The 19703-nt window shown below is 35.5% G+C and overlaps 2 protein-coding genes across 4 annotated transcripts; both read left to right on the top strand.

Moving 5' to 3' along the window:
• The first annotated feature begins 14 nt into the window (after positions 1-14).
• Positions 15-3963, top strand: LOC132179379 (putative protein phosphatase 2C 8). Its single transcript, XM_059592099.2, has 3 exons — positions 15-1187; positions 2754-2859; positions 3120-3963. The coding sequence occupies exons 1-3, from the start codon at positions 480-482 to the stop codon at positions 3431-3433; spliced, it is 1128 nt and encodes a 375-aa protein (XP_059448082.2). The 5' UTR covers positions 15-479; the 3' UTR covers positions 3434-3963.
• Positions 3964-12196: 8233 nt separating this feature from the next.
• SPDS3 (spermidine synthase 3) lies at positions 12197-18524 on the top strand. Of its 3 annotated transcripts, none has more exons than XM_059601102.1 (11): positions 12197-12396; positions 13764-13981; positions 14111-14155; positions 14545-14621; positions 14729-14851; positions 15872-15976; positions 16080-16152; positions 16271-16342; positions 16644-16839; positions 17222-17351; positions 18208-18524. In XM_059601102.1, the coding sequence occupies exons 2-11, from the start codon at positions 13795-13797 to the stop codon at positions 18310-18312; spliced, it is 1113 nt and encodes a 370-aa protein (XP_059457085.1). In that variant the 5' UTR covers positions 12197-12396; positions 13764-13794; the 3' UTR covers positions 18313-18524. The 3 variants fall into 3 exon arrangements, with proteins under 3 accessions (XP_059457085.1, XP_088369745.1, XP_059457093.1); XM_088513619.1 differs by having other exon boundaries at positions 12197-12381; XM_059601110.1 differs by having other exon boundaries at positions 12197-12376.
• The last annotated feature ends 1179 nt before the right edge of the window (positions 18525-19703 follow it).

The raw sequence follows: 19703 nt of genomic DNA on the forward strand, positions 1-19703 counted from the left end.
AAAGGAAAGAAAAAACCATGTAAGACCTGACACGAAATATCAGCAGGGACACAACGTACGAGGTCCAAGTTCGGCACGCGACCCCGCTTCACGCGACACGCGTCCTCCTCCCCACCACGACATGTGACTTCGTCGAACATTCAATATTGTCCGAGAGCGAAAGGCCAGACCGCCAAAAAGCAAAAGCGGCACTCAGCACACCGAGACACCACGTAATGTCCTTTCTTGCGACCAACTCTAATAAAATCTTTTTTCACCAAACTGAATTACTAACCGCATGATCGGTTCTCCACGTGTCCCACAACCTCATCTTCACCGCCCACGTCTCTGTTTGAAAAATCCAAGTCAGTGGTCCACGGAAGCCCAACTGTCCCAGATCCAACGGGCAAGAAAAAACAACGGCCAAGATTCCATGCTTTTTTCTATACTAGTACGTTTGGAAGTCGCTTTAGCTTTCATTCAAAGTTTCATTCACGCAAATGAGAATGAAGCAGAAGCCCGAGTTTACGGTGGCAATGGATCTACGGCGGATGACGTTAGATTCCGGCGAGATGAGCCAACTCACGGTGACCCAAACCAATAACGCTCGCCGGAAAAGGCTGAAGGTCCGGAGACTGAAGTACACGTGTCGAACGAAGACCCACGTGGAGGAAGAGAAACAATTGGACGAGAACAAGAAGGAGATATCATTGTCGTTGTCCTCCTCTGCAGAAAAAGATGAAGTTTTGTCGTGCCAGAGAGACAGCTCGGAGAGTTTCACGGCGCACGGGTCGGTGTCGGTGATAGGGAGGAGGAGAGAGATGGAAGACACGGTGAGAGTGGAACTAGGGTTCATGATAAAGAGAAACAACATGGTGTACGACTTCTTTGGGGTGTACGATGGGCATGGAGGGCCGCACGTGGCGAGGGCGTGCGAGGAGAGGTTTCATGGGGTTATGGTGGAGGAGGTGGGAGGTGATCAGGGTAGAGATAATGGTGACGGGGTGGAGTACTGGCAGAGAGTGATGGAAGGGTGTTTTGGTAAAATGGACGAGGAGGTAAGGGGGAATGGGGTCGGGAAGACTGTGGGGTCCACGGCGGTGGTGGCGGTGGTGGGAGAGGAGGAGGTGGTGGTGGCCAACTGTGGGGACTCTAGGGCGGTGATGTGCAGTGGTGGTGTGGCTTTGGCCTTGTCTAAGGATCATAAGGTACGGGTTTTATGTACTTTTTCCTTTTATTCCTTTAATTTCCCCAAAATGAAAAACGCTACTGAAAGCAACGGTTTCAGGCTTGAGAGCGAAACGGGAAAAAGGTCATAGAACGTAGATTATTGAAAGCAAAGAAAAATGGCGGTTCTCTAATAGCTTTCTATGTTTTAAGCTTAGGAAGGTATCATAGAAACATAGATTAATATGCGTGCGTAGGATTGCCAAATTGATCAGGGAGGAAATTGGCCGGACAAGAATTAACTGGTAGTCAGGAATAAAGTTTTGAAGGCAGAAATATTCATCAGGAGTTCATGGTATTGGTCATACTGAAATGTGACCGACATTTTCTTGGTAGCCCACTTTATTGCTTTCATCCAAATTGGTATATTAGAAGTTTTTATTTACTTAATAATATGGGTTGTCGTTGTTTGTTAATATTATTAGGGGAAAATGCTTGAATGGTGAAGTATGGGCTTTCATCAAATCGCTCATTAGGGTTCAAAAGTTATCAATTTACTATCCAGGGATATAGAACCATTATCAAATAGATCATTCCATTCACCTTTTGTTCATGTCATACCCAATCATGAGATGACATAAAAACAAAAAATATATAAATTTATACATATAAATATAGAAAAAAAAAAAAAATGTCATAGTTCAGGACTATTGGAGCATTTTTCCCATGTTATTATTAATATTATCGGTAGCTTTAAAGGGAGTCCCATTATACCGGATCATTGGAAGGGTTTTCCCAGCTCCAATAGAATACAAATATAAAGTAAGTAGTGAACTTGAATATGACGATAAAGTTGTTAGTGAATTTATTTCAATGCCATGTTGCAAGTCCAATAATGAGCCCAAGCTAGGGTCATTTTGGGCCATTGCCAGGAAATTAGAAGGTGATCAATTTCTGCTGCACAACTTTTGTTTCACTAGGGAGCACTTATTTTCAATTTGATGTGTGCTTTGGTTAGAACAACTATTTTTTGGGGGCATGGACTGATCAATTTTATCAAATCTAGCATTTGTCAACAAAATCCCCTATGAATTCTGAGATAATTCTTTGCCTGACCCATCAAGTCACTGTGCAACTCTCATCCTGTACTGTGGCTACTTGAAAAACTTTGTGAACTGTCACAACATTCCTGATTCTGAACTATGGTAACGTATAGACGTATTTAATGTGTATACCAAAAGTGGCATTTTAATTTTCCCTACATTCTTAGGACGAAAGATGTACTCAGAAACGAGGGGGAGAACTACTAGTTTTCCCGGCTTTACGAGCTGGTCAGTGTGATCAAATGTGTAACTCTCTTGGTGATGGCACGCATTCTCCACATATTTTAGTATCATCTTTTTTATTGTCTAGCTTTGGTCTTATCAGCTTGTTATTAATTGGGGGAAAAGGTTCATGGTAAGAGATTTGTATATTGTCAATAAAACCGAGATTTTCAGGGTCCCCTTAACTTGTATTATCATTCAGTTTCCTTATGGTTATGATATAGAACTGAGATTTATGCAGCAATTTATAAATCTTACTAGTGAAATCATTTCTGCGCATAGCCTGACAGACCAGATGAGTTGAATAGAATTGAAGCAGCTGGTGGAAAGGTCATAAACTGGAATGGACAACGCGTTCTTGGAGTTCTATCCACTTCTAGATCAATAGGTATGTATATTAAGTTCCTACATGCTATGCCCATTATTTTGGAATCTACTAGTTTTTTAATAGAACAAAGATGGCTTGGTGTGCTTGTGACTACTCAAATTTAGTCTAATTAATGTAGGAAAGAAAATGGTGATTTATAATTGGGATGTTAAGAATGATGCCGTATGGAGTAATTATCTCCAAATTGCATTTATATATAGTACATGAAATATTGCTACGATCAACATTCTCTTTACTTAATTTCTGAACTTTGGATGCAGGTGATCATTACCTAAGACCATATGTTATTTCTAAACCGGAAGTCACGGTGACCAAGCGATCCGACAAGGATGAATTCCTCGTACTCGCTAGCGATGGTTTGTGGGACGTTATCTCAAACGAAGTTGTGTGCCAGGTCGTGAAGAGATGTCTCGATGGACGAATGAGGCGGAATTCCCTCGAGGCTGAGAATGAAAGCCATGCTGCTCGGGCAGCAGCAGTGTTGGCCGAGCTAGCAATGGCTCGGGGGAGCAAAGATAACACCAGCGTGATTGTTGTTGATTTAAGGAAACCCAGAGGCTTTCTCACTCGGTAGCCCTCTCGTTATCTTCTCTAGCTTGGTCCTGCCAAGCTTTAATTGAACGCATGCACGTGCAAGAAAGCTTGATCAATATTCCCGGAACCGCCCAAGGATTCAGACAAAGAAATGTCGGATATGGGAGCCTCAGAGTTTCATGGAATCGTGGGTACGCGTGTCGTTTAACATGTATAAATTCATTTGTGGTGATGTTTGATAACCATACCATACACCTTCCTTGAAATCATCACACCATGGTATTACAAGCATTACGAAATGGGTTTTTTTTTTATTTTTGGTGTGGCTAAAAATAAAAACAAAGCATGCTAGATTGTGGTGAGTATTTGTCACGTTGTGATGGGCTCCGCTTGTTAATGTTGTTGGGGATTCTTTTTTGGGGCAAGTGAAGCACAATGTCTATTTCAATGGGCTCAGCTTCTCTGTTTTTAAGTGTTCTCTTTTTGTTGGGCTGCTTCTCAGGCGGCCAATCCATGAACCAGGACTGATGTAGCCTATTTGCTTTGTAAGGTGAGCTCAATTTTGGGAGACTCCTTGCCTGGTTGATTGTTGAAATAGATTGCATGCAGATAGAAGAAAGTGGATGGATCCCTAATGCATACGATGTCACATAGTGAATATTTAAGTACGTCGTTTAAGATTTTAAATCACATAAATCATATATATTATATTACATAAATCATATGCTTTTCATGGTATGGCGTTAATTGCATTTTTAAGGAAGGAAAAGGATATTGTAGTAAGATCTTTTTTTTCTTCTTCTGTAGGCAAGGTTCTTGGAAAACCAAGCAGCTAGACACAGCTTGATGCGTGTTTAGTGTCGGCTTTAATCATATTGTAAGGGTCATGGAACTTACAATATGATTAAATTTAAAGCCAACCAAATATCAAGCTCGGCCGAGCTGCTTGGTAACAGTAATACGTACCATTTGTTTAGTATGCGACTACCATATGTAATATGTTTTTTAAATCAAGTCTCGTAAACTTCAGCACGAAATAAAATTTCTAAACTATTAAAGAAAAGTGCAAGGAGCCAAAAGCAATATGTTGTTTTTTCTTTTGTGGCCAGTTTTTTTTTAAAAAAAAAAACAAAAAAAATTGTAAGATAAGATATCATCAAACAAAGAAGCAGAGAGAGGGACGTGGGGTCTCTCAATAATCAGCTCAGTGCTTTGAAAAAAAAGTGAACGGTCGAAAAAGGTTGAGTCGGTCCAATGGCTTATTGCTTATGAATTAAAGTTCATGAAAATTTCTATGTTTTTAAATCTAACATCAGTTGAAGGTAAACTTGGCCACCTTGAAAATTTTTGCTAAATTTGATGTTTATTAGGTCGAAACGGGTAATTAATAAAAGTCTGAGAATTTGAACAGAATAATTTGTTTGAAAGGCGTTCGAATGAGATTTGTACAAAATTATCTTGAGTTTGAACGAAATTTATTTGAAACTGCACGTTTGCAATCTCATTCAAAGCTTGGCTAAAATTTAGTCAAAAGACCACATTTTTCTATTTCAGTTTTTTTATTTTCTTAAAGCATCCACATTTAGTTTATCATTTTAATTTTACTTTTATTATTTCATTTAAATATTATTTATCTATCATTTAAATATTATTTATCTATTATTTCTTTATTCTTTTTTCAACATCAAGCATTCAAGAAAAATAAAATCATTTTTTTAATTAGAGGAGAGATAATGGACTAATCTTTTATTATATATAATATACATTGTTGAGCTACGGTGCTCAGCAAATTTGCTAGCTCCTCAACAAATGGTTGGGTACTTTGTTAAGCCGGGTAGTAGGGACGGATTCAGGAAGTTTTATGGCACGGGGCCAAAGCAATTTTTTTTTTGTTGGTTATTAGGATTTTTTTTTTTTTTTTTTTTTTTTTTTTTTTTGGTATTGTGTAATGAACCGGTACTTTTTTCTATTTTTTTCTTCTTTTTCTAAAAAATAACTGGTACTCAAAAAGTGCGACCTGCGTGTGATGGCGCAATTTAGGATCAAACTCCACTGAACTAATATCAAATTCATTGCCATCAACTCCCCGAAGTCTTTTAGGAGAATTTTCAAAAATTGGGTTATCAAGTATTGTATTTGTCTTTCCCATCATCTACAAATAAATTTACATTATCATTTTGGAGTCTTTAGAAAATAATACTCATATTCACATACAATAATCAATATGATTCTACTATGACATATTACAACCTAAACCCCATAGGCATCAATTTCCATTGAACTCATGAAAGTCTAGGGTTAATCAACACTTTAAATGTAATTAACCCATCCAATTAGCAATCCTAGTGTTTACATACCAAAAGCCCTAATTTAATTCATACTATATAAATTAGGGTTTATGTCCATACTATGAACAATAGTGAAATTAAAGCTTTAAACCCCATTAATCTAACAACCCGGAGCTTAAATCATACATAGAAATCCACTACACACAAAAGCCCCAAGTTTATTTTAGGAATTTAACTTCTTACTAAAATTCTCCCAAATTTGGACCTAATCAAAAATTCTCCAAATCAATATGATTTCAAACTTGAAATTCAATGGAGAGAACACAAAGTCAAAGAGAAACTAGAGATTTCAACAATATAGCAAAATCCCCAAAATTTCATGCATGAACCCTAATTTCTGAACCCAACCCAAAGTCTCACAAATCCTCACAATTTTTAGCTTCTAATCTCACGAGTATAACAAAATTTACAAAAAAATGATAAGGATTTTACCTATATCCAAAATGCCCCTCTAGATTTAATGAAGGTAAGAGCAAATGGGTAATTTTTTTGTTGGGCAGGGCCATATGGGTAGTTTTCTTTTTTTATTACCTAAAATTTTTTTTAGGAGGAATTGGGAGGGGGTCCTACCCCGCTCCAATTTTTTGGGGTAGGGCCAATGGCCTTTAATTTTTTTATTATTATTTTTTTTAATGCCTAATTTTTTATTATTATTTTTTTTTGGAGGGATTGGGGGAGGCCAGAGCCATCCCCCTGTCCCTCTAAATCCGTCTCTGCCGGGTAGAGTGATTTTTTAGCTACATGACTCAACAAAATAACAAAAAAGCCATATGTGAATGCTCTAGCTATTCCATTGATGATATTTCTACGTAACTTCCAGCATCTCGCTCTAAGGACCAACCACGCGTACGGGTCCACGGCATGTGATCGAGTTCCTTAACTTTCTGAAAAGAGATAGATTTTCAGATCAAGGAATATGATTCTCTTTATATTTTATGGTTTAAACTTGTACTTCTCTTGCATATTTCTTCAATATTTTAGTCTATATATACCAAACAAACCATAAATCTTAGAATCCCGATGCTCTTTCTAGGGCATCTAGAGTACCAGCACGTTTTAATTGTTTGAAGAATTCTCCACCACATGTTTATCGTTTGAGCCATTGAAATACTCTTAATATTGCTTCTTCCAAACGCTTTACTATTTCTCTTTCTTTTACATTAGCTCAAACTTTCACTCAATAAACTATAATATTATGTTAAATTAATATGAAATTTTTCTAAAAACAAAATGATAAGGTTAATCATATAATTAATATTTTAATATAATCAAGTTAAATTAAGAGACTTAATAGTCTAAATAGATAATAATTATGTCTTAAAAGTATAAAAAAAAAATCAGCACATGTTCCACATATGTATGAGAAAAATAAATAAATTAAAAGGCACATATGCTATATATTGCTGTCAAGTCATTTCATGTACTCTCTTGTGACAGGAAACGTGAATTGCATATGGCAGAAATCGCTTTTGTAGGCCCCCAAAAAGTTGGTAAGTGATAAAAATAGTATGACTGTATGAGACAATCATTTGTCTATAGAGAAAAAGAGCCTGCAAAATAAAATTAAAAAAAAAAAAAAATTATTTTACCTCTTAAAGTTTTGAGAGTTTTTCAATTCGAACTCTAATGTTTAAAAATTAGCAATGTATCTCTTTAATGTTTCAAAAATTTTCAATTCAAACTCTCTGTTTCTAATTTTCGTCTAATTGGACAGAAATTATCTCACGTGCATCTCGCGTGAAATTTTTATGCACTCTATTCCAATTTTGTCTTCATTAAAACCTATGAAATTTCTTAATTACCTTAATTAAAAAAATATGAAATTGAGGGTAATTATATAATTTCATAGGTTTTAATGAGGAAAAAATTAGAATAGAGGGCATCGAAATCCCTCGCGAGACGCACGTGGGATAATTTCCGTCAAATTAGACGAAAATTGGTAACGGAGAGTCTGAATTGAAAATTTTTGAAACATTAAAGAGGTACATTGCCAATTTTTAAATATTAGAGTTCGAATTGAAAAACTTTTAAAACTTTAGGGAGTAAAGTGAATTAAAAAAAAAAAGAAAAAAAAAAAGAGTTAAAAGACATGCCGAAAAAGCATTGGAGCAAATGAAAGGCATAGATGATGAGATGAGAGGCACCCAGCAGCCAGCACCCTCCTCGATTTGTCCAACCATTCCTTTAGGGTTCATGGACATATGGTGCATCATGCTTTTATTATTTTGTGCTCTTCTTTACTTGATCCCTTCTCCCTCCACTCCCTTTAGTTACCAAGCAATGATCGCTGCTCCAAAAGATTTCGATGCATGATGATGACATGGTTGCCATGGATGCTTTTTCTTTCCTGCAATCACAGCTTCTTTGATCAATGATCATCAGAGAGGCTCTTGCTTTTGCTTCGCCAATCAAAGTAGCCACTTTTGAGATTCTGCATGGGTCACGACCCACGTCGGTAGAAAAAGAATGTGTCAACTATGTTTATTGTTTCACTGTAATCTTTTAGGGTATTATTCTATGATTCTCAGGACGTGTGGCCTTATATTTTATTGGACTACCAAACCCAGATGATCCTGACCTTTGAATTTTTCAAATAGGAAGAACGTGGCTTGTTTGGAGTGGGACTGGGGGCTTTTGAAAATATATCCGCAAAGGAGGGCAACTACCACCACTATCATTATATGTACGTATATATATGAACCTTAATCCCTTTCATTAGAGACTTTAAGCTGTAGTTTCTTTGCTAGATGTCCCTCCCTTTATATATATATATATATATTATAAAAGCAAAAAAAAAAAAAAAAAACCAAACGCACATTAAATATTGTAGCTGTGTCGAAATAGGACCCTCTCCATTTCAAATGAAGTGGTGAGTATCCATTTAGGTTCCGTTTACTTCGACGTAAAATGGTTTCCGTCGGAAAATATTTTCAAAGAAACCATTTTCCTTGAAAATGTTTTCTATCGAAAACATTTTACGGAGTTTACCGTGCACACAGAAAATAATTTTTTTTCTAATAAGGTCCCCACATGGACCTGCAAGGGACTTGTTTGGGACCCCGTAGAGACATGTCCGGGACCCTGCCGAGACTTGACCGGGACTTGTCCAAGACTTGATCGAGACTTTGCTGAGACTTGACCTGAACCTGCCCGGGACTTGACCGGGATCCGATCGGGCAAGTCCCGGGCGGGTCTCAATTAGCTCCCGAGTGGGTCATGGGCGGGTCCCAATCAAGTCCCGGCAAGATCTCGGTCAAGTCCCGAGCAGGTTTCGGCGAGGTCCTAGGCGGGTCCCAGTCAAGTCCCGATCAAGTATCGGGTAGGTCCCGGCGGCGTCCTGATCAAGTCTCAGGCAAGTCATGGGTGAGTTCCAGCCAAGTCCCGGTCAAGTCCAGGGCAAGTCCTATTCAAGTCTGCTCAGGTCCCGGCAGGTCCTGGTGCGGTCCCGAACGGATCCTGGGCGAGTCCCGGTCAAGTCTCGGCGAGGTTCTGGGCGAGTCCCGGTCAAGTCCCGGCGAAGTTCTGGGCGAGTCTTGGCAATGTTTATCGATTTAAGAATGAGATACTCACAGTCGGAAAATAGTTTACGATTTTAAAGAATTTTCGGTCAAAAGAAAAATATTTTATATTGACCACTATTTTACGTCGAAGTAAACACCGTAAAATGCCGAAATCATTTTTTAGAAACTATTTTACATCGAAGTAAACGAAGCCTAAGTGTAAAATGAGGGGTAATATTGTAAATTTTGCTTTCAACTTTAATATTAAGACAATATTACCTCTTATTTTATACTAAATTGATTATCTTCACTTCAATTGAAATGGAGAGGATTATGTTCAACATCGTAGCAAGCTGTACTGATTTTGAAAAAAGTTACCAAATTGCTTTTGAAAATGAAGACGCACAACCAATTAACATAATCAGCTTATTGGGACAAACCAATCACATAATAAATAATACTTTAAATTATACATTTATTTTATTATTATTTCATTATATTGAAGTAGCAATATCACAATTTTCTTTTAATAATAAGGAATAAGCATTGACATGTTATAAAAGTAAAATAATAATAAAATAAAAGTGCGATTTCTAAATTTTTATTATTAAACAATTAGCATCATATTATCAATTAACACGTCGATGATGTGATGTGAAAAATCCCCAAGGTACCATAATCACCAATCATAGGAAAAAAGTGTTAAAAGTAAAAGAGAGTTTCAAGAAGCAAAAACCATCAACATAAACTTTTCTAACCGTATTTTATTATGCAATGGGACAATGTGATTGTTTGTGGGGAACATAACGTGGTCTTCATATGTTTGAGGTGTCAAATTGAAGTCCAGGTCATAGTCCACAATGGGCACGAGGCCACAAGCGTGTCGCACGTTGTGCTTCTGGGGGTTTGATAAGATTTTAGGAATTTATTTTAGCCTAAAACATTTTAATTACTTCTACCAAGATTTGTCCACACTACAAAGAATAATAATAATAATAATAAAGGTTTAACGATGGTTTTTTGTTGATAGTTTAGGGCTAAAAATCATCATTATAAAAGTAGTGACGGTTTTAAATGATAGCTAAATAAGGGTAAGAAAATGGAAAAAGATGTCCGTTTAAGCAAAACCGATGCTAATTAGTGTCAGTTTGTCCAAACTGACGCCTTGTAAAAAGTGACGGTTTTTAAATTATAAAACATAATTCAGGCTTAGAAAAGGAGAAAAAAAAAAAAAAAAAACATAACATAAGGAGTAACAATGAACAAACCCACATCTTCTTAATTGCTTATTTAACATAATTTTTTTTAATCTTCTCGACGATTCAACTAACACGCCTCACAGGATTAACACTCAAAACATCTTCTCACAATTCCATATATATAAGGGAGACAATATGTTTGTTCATGTATTTTAAAGGTAAAAATATATTTTGTATTTTAGTTGCTTGATATATAATGTATTTTATTATGGTGAAACAAAAAACAAAAGGTATAAAAAACAAACATGAAAGTGTCATTTTGTATATGGGCTATTAACTGAACCTTGTTAAACTATAATATGGTTTTGTAGACTACCAATGTCTACGGAATAACTAAGTTTCATATCGATTGGCGTAGCATATTTTAGTGGCTTTTTAGCTACTTAAAAATTATAAAAGTAAAACCTATTGTACTAAATTATGAATGTCCAAATTTGCGTTCTTATGTGCCTTAAACGGTGATCAAATCGTAGAGAAAGTGAGCACTCCAAAAATCTTTCAATCTTTGATCAAATTACTGTATTGAATGACAAAGATCTTAGAGAGAAAAAACCTGTGGGGAGAGCTCCCTCCTCTTTTTTCCTCCCCCTACTCCCCTCTTCTTTCTTTCCCCTCCCTTTTTTGTTTTGTTTTGTTTTTTTTTTTCAGCTTATTTTTTTGGTTTTTTTGACCAGTTCAGTTGTTTCGCCCATCCCTTTGCTTATATTGCGTTGCTTCCGTCACTCTTCACCTCCCCAGAATCGGTTGAGCTTTAAATTTAGTTTTTCAAATCTAAATCTAGTCCCCTCAATTGGTTTCGCTCAGTCACGCGTCGACCCACTGTGCTCCCTGGCTCCTCAGCTGCCCATCGGCGCAAAACGGCTTCATCTCGTCCACCGCGTGCTGGCCAGCGCGCTTTGCCTCCTTCGCCCCAGTTGTTGTGGTTGTTTGCTGGCTTTTCAATTGTGTTTTTGTTGTTTTTTTTAGTAAGGGTTTGACTTCTCTTTAGATCTACTTTTATGAGCGATCTTTGTGGTGAAAGCTTTTATCTGGCCAGGCTTTGGGTTGAGGATGATTAGTTTCGGTGTGAGGATTTTATTCCCATGGTTGAGAAAAATAAAAGTTGAAAATATAAACTATCTATGTATTAGATTGAGTTTGCTTAGAGCAGATTTGTTCTAAATCTAAAGTTTGAACATGAGTTAGCGAATCTTAAAGTCGTAGATATGACTTAATTGTAAAATTTTATGTTTATTTCTATGATGTTGTAACCTCCTAATTTTAACTATAATTTATCGAAGCTTTATATTCTTTATTTTTTTCATAGACTTAATACGAAAGATTCTCTTTTTTTTTTTTTTTTTTTTTTTAAAACAAAGTACAAAGATGTCACATAGATTACCACAGGTACTAGCTTACTGTAGAGAAGTGATAAGAAGAAGATAGGCAAAAGTTTAAAAGGAGATGACATTGTACCCACTGATTTTGACCTTTTTTCTTGTGTCTCGGTAGTTGAGAGTGGCGCCGCTTGTGTTGCCATTTGGTTGCTTTTTGATTTTCCTATCGGGGCACAATTTCAATTTTCAAGTCCCAAACTTCAATTAAAAAAAGTATTCTACAAAATATGAAAAAATAAATAAATAAAACGCAATAAGTTTAAATAAGTATAAACAAAAGACAGTCAATTCGTTGTATAAATAGGCTTCCACAACACCAGTTCCGTCCAAACAAACATTTTTACATTCACAGGCAAGGAGAGAGAGTGAGACAGAGAAGCAGACCATTGTATCTCTTTCCCGCTCACTCTTTGGCCTTCAGGAAAAGGAAATCGTAGAACAAAGAAAGCAGGAAGAACAAAATCTGTAGAGGAAGACAATTTCAGTGCCATTGACGCCAGGCAAGGTCTATCTATATTCTGTAGGTTTCTTCTCTTTCTCTCTCTATATCTAAACGTTTCTACTCTCTACTCCCACTTTGCTTTTGTAATATAATATCTCTCTTGATCTGCTACAGGTTTTGACTGAAATGTGATTTATTTTTTTTAATTTCATTTGATTTTAAATTTGTTTTTTTATTTAATTTTATTTCCGATTTTGGCGAGGTAGAGATTGTGTTTGTAGCTTTTGGGTATTGTTAATTGGACCATTTTTGTTAAACCCTAGCGACTCTGTTTGGTTCCGAGGAAATTTTTTAGGGAAAGTTTTATTTTTGCACTCGGTGCCGTTTGTTTTATGTGGGATGGTTTGAGATAATAGTGATATTATTGTCGATGCCAGTTAAAGTCCCATATTTTCGTTTCTCTTTCTACAGTTTCTCGGAAACCAAACGGATTTCAGATATTTTTGTGATAGTTTAATGCAACAGGCAAATGGAATTTGAGCTTGATATTCTTGAGTTTGATTCTTTCCGTGCGGAATTTTGTTTTCTTAGTTGATACGTGGTTTGATATAGTTTAGCACTTCACTTTTCGGCATTTGACCGAAAAGGAAATCGTGTTCATTCTTTTCTGCCCAAAAGTAGATTTCTTTGGTAGCTAAAAATGTGCTGGCAATGGAAAGAAAAAGAATTTTCATTTTGTTATTTTTCTTTTCTTCGTAATTGTTTGGGACCACGCGAAAAGTAGAAGCCGAGTAAAATCATCTGGGTTTTTTTATAAGGTGAAGGTGATTATTATTTTTTTTCCTTGGAACGGAGCTTGTGATATTTCCTTGAATTACTATCAACGATTGCATGATTTGATTACGATTTTTGGTTCTTTATTCGGTGAAATAACTACAAATTTGGCAAGGTATTGTGACTATTTTATTGGCAATCACCTATATTTACAAATCAAAATGTGTACATAAAATTGGGTTAAATTGATGGTTTATTTTTATCTCTTAACTTTTATCACAAGCTATATATATTTCCTTATGAGAAGTAAATATTTCTTTCCCAACTTAACTTTTGAAGGAAAATTTTTTCCATTTTAGCGATGGGCTTGGTTATAAATTATGCCCCTTTTGCTTGAAATTGTAAATATGAGATTTTGCTTGGTATTCTTCTCTGCTGTGCTCTTTTATTTTCTTTATATCTTTTTCTTTGATATTTTTTTTCTTTAGAAGTTTTAATTTCATTGTTTATGTTAATGCCTATTGGATTTATGAACTGTAATACTGGAGATGAATGCTTGAAACTTCAAGGGATATGTTTCCCTCTGCGGTCTTTGTGTGTGTATGGAAAGATTAACCGCAGTTATAATTTTTATTGTTGATTAAAATTTTTCAATATCTTTTGGTCTGTAGAGGCTGGAGCCAGAGAAGAAAAAGATAATATATGGAGGGCGGCGCAGGAAGAGGTTTGGAATGCCAGAAGATTATGGATGGGAAGGCGAGTAACGGGAATGGCTCGGGGAAGGTTATACCATCCTGTTGCTTGAAGGCTATGGCTTCAGTCCCTGAGCTCGAGGCAAAATGCCATTCTACTGTTGTTTCTGGGTGGTTTTCAGAAACTCATTGCTCTGGTCATTATCTACGATTATCCAAAATTTTCATTTGTACTTGTTGTACATGGTGCCTGCCCTTATATCGGCACATTAGTTGGACTAAATAGTTTCATAACACTCACCTGTTTTCTTATCTTTCTATTACAGGGAAAGCTAGCAAAAAGGTTTATTTTAACAACCCGATGTGGCCTGGTAGGCATTACTTGCATACTTATGCAGTAGATATTCTCATTGTCATGAATAATTTTCATACATCTTACTTATCAAAAAAAAAAAAAAAAAAATGTTAAAACCTTAGCCAATCAAATTCTTCTGATGGTAATAGCTGCAGGATATAGCATGAGAAACTCTGTAATCCCTCTTCACTATGTGATCTTTCTTATTGTTTTGATATATTTAGAAAGATTACATCCCTGATGAAAAATATACACCCTTTTGGCTTTGAGAACAAGGAATGCTGGAGCTTTTTGGTAGTGATGTTAGTCACACCTTCTCCTTTTACTAGGAAATTATTAATTTTTTTCGTAATGCTTTAACCACTAACTTGATTTAGTGAATATGCATCTTTTGATCATATTTAGGAGAAGCCCATTCACTAAAAGTGGACAAGGTTTTGTACAAGGGAAAGTCAGACTTCCAAGAGGTCCTGGTTTTTGAGGTTTAGCATTCTTACCTTGCCGAGTTACTTTCTTTTGTCTACTTATCCTTTGCATTCTTTATAATTGTTCCCTATCAGTTGGTGAATGCCAATTCTTTTGTCTGCAGTCCTCAACATATGGGAAAGTCCTTGTACTTGATGGCATTGTTCAACTGACGGAGAAAGATGAATGCGCCTACCAGGAGATGATTGCTCATCTTCCTCTTTGTTCAATTCTGTCCCCCAAAACTGTAATTTCATCCGAAAATCATGGTTTTGAAGTCACTGCTGTTAATTAGATTAAGCTTGCTGTGGATTTCAGCTCACCTGTGGCATTTTTTGTTGTTGCATATTCTTTGTTTTATTTATTGATGAGATGGGTCTATAAAATTTGTATGTATTTGTAAGTTTGAAAATAATGGTCAAACCACGTTTGATAGTATTGTGTGACGCCGCTAACCTTAACTATCTTTTATATCTAATAGAAGTATATCATTATTAAGAAAGAAAAAAAAAAGGGGGCATTTATACTTTGTGATAATTGAAGTTTGTACTTCAGCTTCTGTATCATTTATAAAGATAATACCATGCTGCTTCCTGAAACTTTAAAGGGAATGCTAATAATAAAGATGATTGGTTTCTGCTACTTAGCCAATTGATTATGGTTTCTAGCATGTTGATCATGGGGTTCCTTTTGAAATTAGAGACAGAAGTAAACAGCCTCTATAAGAATAGGATGGAACAGAACTTTGAAATTTATTAGATGGATGCATTTCACTGAATTAATTGTGGACATTGTTCTATGAACAAGATTGGTTACAAAGTACAGTTCTAAATTATATGGAGAGGACATGGTTAATGGAGAATCTTCTATAGGATTGTTCAACTATAATACCAAGAAGGACATGTGGTTTGATAAGAGTATAATATGTGTATAGCTTTGGTGTTGCATCTGTGGCCACCAGTTTTATGTTTACCCTTTTTTTTTCATAATCAATTGTTGCTGTCAATTGGAAAAGTAGTTCTTCGAGCTAATTCCTTCTGTTATTGCAGCCTTAAAATACATAAAAGAAAAGACCAAACAACGCACTTCCTTTTTTTTATTTTTTTATTTTTTATTGATTAAGTAATATATTATGCATCAGTGTGATTTTACTGATGAATTTGCTGGTGGAGTGGGGCACCTTTTACTTCTACATGACTTTGCTTTTTGGTTTTCTCCTTTTTCATTGTTGGCATAATGCTCTGTGTTTCTAAAATTAATTTTATAGGTTTTGGTTGTCGGTGGTGGTGATGGTGGAGTTCTTAGAGAAATTTCTCGCCATACCTCTGTGGAGCAAATTGATATATGTGAGATAGATAAGATGGTCATTGATGTAAGTAGATAATGTAGCGTGCCCCTCTTCATGTGATTTCCTGTTGAGTTGTTCTTTTTTAGGTGAGTTAATCAACTGATTGGCTTGGTTTCTTTTATTTTAGGTCTCAAAAAGGTTTTTTCCCGAGTTAGCTGTTGGCTTTGAGGATCCTCGCGTCCACCTTCATATTGGTGATGGTATGTTCAAAACAGTGTGATTGGTTTTTTTTTTTTTCTTTCTTCATTGGTTTCTGTTGAATTGGCCTGGGTGTAAGGCTATGTGCCTGTGGTTAATCATACTTTTTCTTTTTGACAGCTGCTGATTTTCTTCGGCATGCACCCAAAGGGAAGTATGACGCTATCATTGTTGATTCATCAGACCCTGTGGGTATGTTGTTTTTTGATTTGTTATGATTCATTCCACATATTCAGAATGGAGTGCTGCTGCAGATTAGTGTCTGAGGTGGATTTATAAGCATTTATTTATTTGTTCTATGAAATTTCGATAAAAAAAGACATGGTTTGCCTAAAATCTGAAATATGCAGTCACGTTGTTTAGGAAATACTGAAAGCTTTGATTTCCTTTTCCCTCCTTTTCTTTAATTCTTTTTTATTTTTTGAAAAATATGTTGCTTATCAGGTTTGTTATTAACCAAAGCCTCACTCATGGGTTCCTTTTTCTGATACAGGTCCTGCTCAGGAGCTTGTGGAGAAGCCTTTTTTTGAGACAGCAGCTAGAGCATTAAGGCCTGGTGGTGTTCTCTGTAACATGGCAGAAAGCATGTGGCTTCATACACATCTTATTCAGGATATGATCTCTGTTTGCCGTGAAACATTCAAGGGTTCTGTTCATTATGCCTGGGCCAGTGTCCCAACATATCCAAGGTATTGGTGCTCCCTATTTTTCTCCATACTTCATGTTCCAACATTATTGATTAACATTTTGCACTTTGCTTTAGCTTATTGCCTTTTCTGCTTTGTATGTGTTTGAAATGGTAAAGAATTATTGAAAATAGGTTGTCTGTTTATTGGTTTTGCACTGTCTTGACTTTACTGTTTGTTGGTTTTCTCAACAAATATTGGAGTTGTCTGTGGCAAATTTCTTATTGTGATTCAGTTGGACTTTTTGACATGTAAATAAGTAGGCTACTATTATTAGGTTTGCACCCTTTGTGTTATGTATCCTATCAACCAAATATGCATGTTTGAATTACTGTAGTTAGATCTCATCTCATTCTTCCTTGTGGACTGCTTCTGTGCCATGCAGTGGTGTGATAGGATTTCTTATATGCTCAACCGAGGGGCCACCTGTTGATTTTGTAAATCCTGTCAATCCTATTGAGAAATTAGAAGGAGCTCTCAAGCATAAAAGAGAACTAAGGTTCTACAACTCAGAGGTAAGATTTGTTTGTCATTATCATTATTATTATTATTATTGCTGCTGTTGTTGTTGTTGCTGCTATTTTAAATTCATCTTCAATTGATATTTGCCGTACAGCCTACGCTGCAACTTATTCTTTTTCATTGGTGAGCAAGATAAAAAAATATTTACATAATATACCTTGCAAAAGCTAAATTTCTTTGATATACGCTAGATCAGGTTTTGGAGGTAAACTAGGCATACCCTGAGTTATTAAATGAGAGACTTTCTTAACCTTTTATGGTTGTAGGTCTTGGTGAAGAATTGTCATCTTTGTTCCATTCTAATCTGTCATCTTTGCTTGTGAATGAAATCCTTATGTGCACTCTGGGTGAAAAAAAGAAAGGGAAAACTTCACTAAGGACTCCCAAACTTTCACCCGTTTTGAAATACCTTCCCTGAACTTTAAAATCACTCAATTTAGTTCCCTAAACTTTCAATTGCTTTCAATTTGGACCCCTTCATCAGATTTTAAACGTTACATAACGTTTATACCTCTGACTTTTGTATAAAATTTCAACTTCTAAAACATTTTTTTTTTTATTTTAAAAAAAATAAAATTAGGGATATTTTGGTTTTTTTTTTTTTGAATTTTTAACGGCTAAAATTAACGGAATGGTCTAAATTGAGAGCAATTGAAAGTTTAAAAGACTAAATTGAGAGATTTTGAAGTTCAGAGGGGATATTTCAAAACTGGTGAAAGTTTGGAGGTTCTTAGTGAAGTTTCCTAAAAAAAAAAAGAACAGATGAGAAAAAACACCCGTACTTGTGCACACAAACACATGCACAAGCTATATTGACTTGAAACTAAATGGCATTATTTTTTGTGACAGATGCATTCTGCTGCCTTTGCCTTGCCATCCTTTCTGAAAAGGGAGGTGAGCTCGCTTCGTAATTCTCCAACCCCAGCACAAGGAAAAGGAATATGTGTTTCCTAGTTTATCATTAGCAGGCCTAGTTTGATTTTTCAGATATGTGGAATTAGTCCCACATTGGAAAATAGACACCTGGTGATTATTGCACAAGTGCAGATGGGGCATCAAGCTCTATTCGATGTTTTAGTAAGGATATTTATGCATGCATGTAATATTATCGCTTCCAACAATCAGTTTGTTGATACCTACTTTCATAATATAGTAGCTTTGTGACATTGTCATCTTCTGTGGGTGCTGAATTTCTTCGTAATGTCGAGGCTGTAAGTCTTTAATTCGATTATGGGTTCCAAGGCCTCACAGTGAAATGTTAGAACTCGAACCCCTCTTATCATGTTTGCCATGTATCTCCAGCAAATATATATCAATTTCCAGTTTACAAAAACAGAAGAAGTTCAATAATTTCCGGTGCAATAATCTCTTCACGAGCATCTTGGTGTATGCATGCATAGATATGTTCTACCATTTTACCTCGGTATTACCTCTAAATGGCGACGTCAAGGTGGAGATTTTATAATATCAATGCCTTTTTGGCAGGATGTGGAAAATGGAGACGGAGACAGTAATGTTTTGGTTTACCTTCGGCCTGGAAAAATAACATGAAAACAATGATTAACTACTCAAAATTGTGTCTTCTCCGTGGATTTATTTCCTATGATTGTAATGGTTAATCCCGTGTTGAACGGAATATAATCCTCTCCATTTTAGAAATTACTTCATGGTACATGTTAGATTTTATAGCATTATAGTATTTCACGGTATATATGGTGTTATAAAAAGTAACATTAAACAAAAATAAATAAAATTTCAAAAAAAAAAAAAAAAATGGGGAAGACCAATTCCACGAACCTGCTATCATGGCTCTTTTTTCTTTTTTTATTTTATTTCTTTCTTGGATTTTTAGTTGTCTTTTTGTCTTATTAAAATTTATTAAGGATATTTTTGTCTTTTAGCGAGACAAAATGGTCAAAATTTTGTTGGTTTGAGGGATTGATACATTCTTTAGTTTGAGAGAAATATTGCAAATTAGGTATTAGTTTGAGATAGTATTTATCTGTTTTCATTTTAAAAATACTTACTAAATTATTTAAAATGATTGCGTAAAATGTTAAGTTAATAACATAAATGATTTGTTGAAATATACCTCTCTTTTCTCTCTATTATAACTCCAAAAATAAAATATATAATTGATATCCACATAGAGCATTTTATATAATAATTATTATTCAAATCCATTGATTTTAAAACCCTCGCATATAAACCATAATTTGTCATGTTTTTCCTCTTCCAAATTGTTTCTAGCAATTAATCATACAACTAAGTTCGTGATTTAAAAGAAAAAAAAAAGAAAAAAAAATTATTTTCTCTAATTACTTGTATAAAAAAAGTTATTTTCT

Source organism: Corylus avellana, chromosome 2 (genome assembly GCF_965113065.1).
Source record: "Corylus avellana chromosome 2, dhCorAvel1.hap1.2, whole genome shotgun sequence".
Lineage (NCBI taxonomy): Eukaryota > Viridiplantae > Streptophyta > Magnoliopsida > Fagales > Betulaceae > Corylus > Corylus avellana.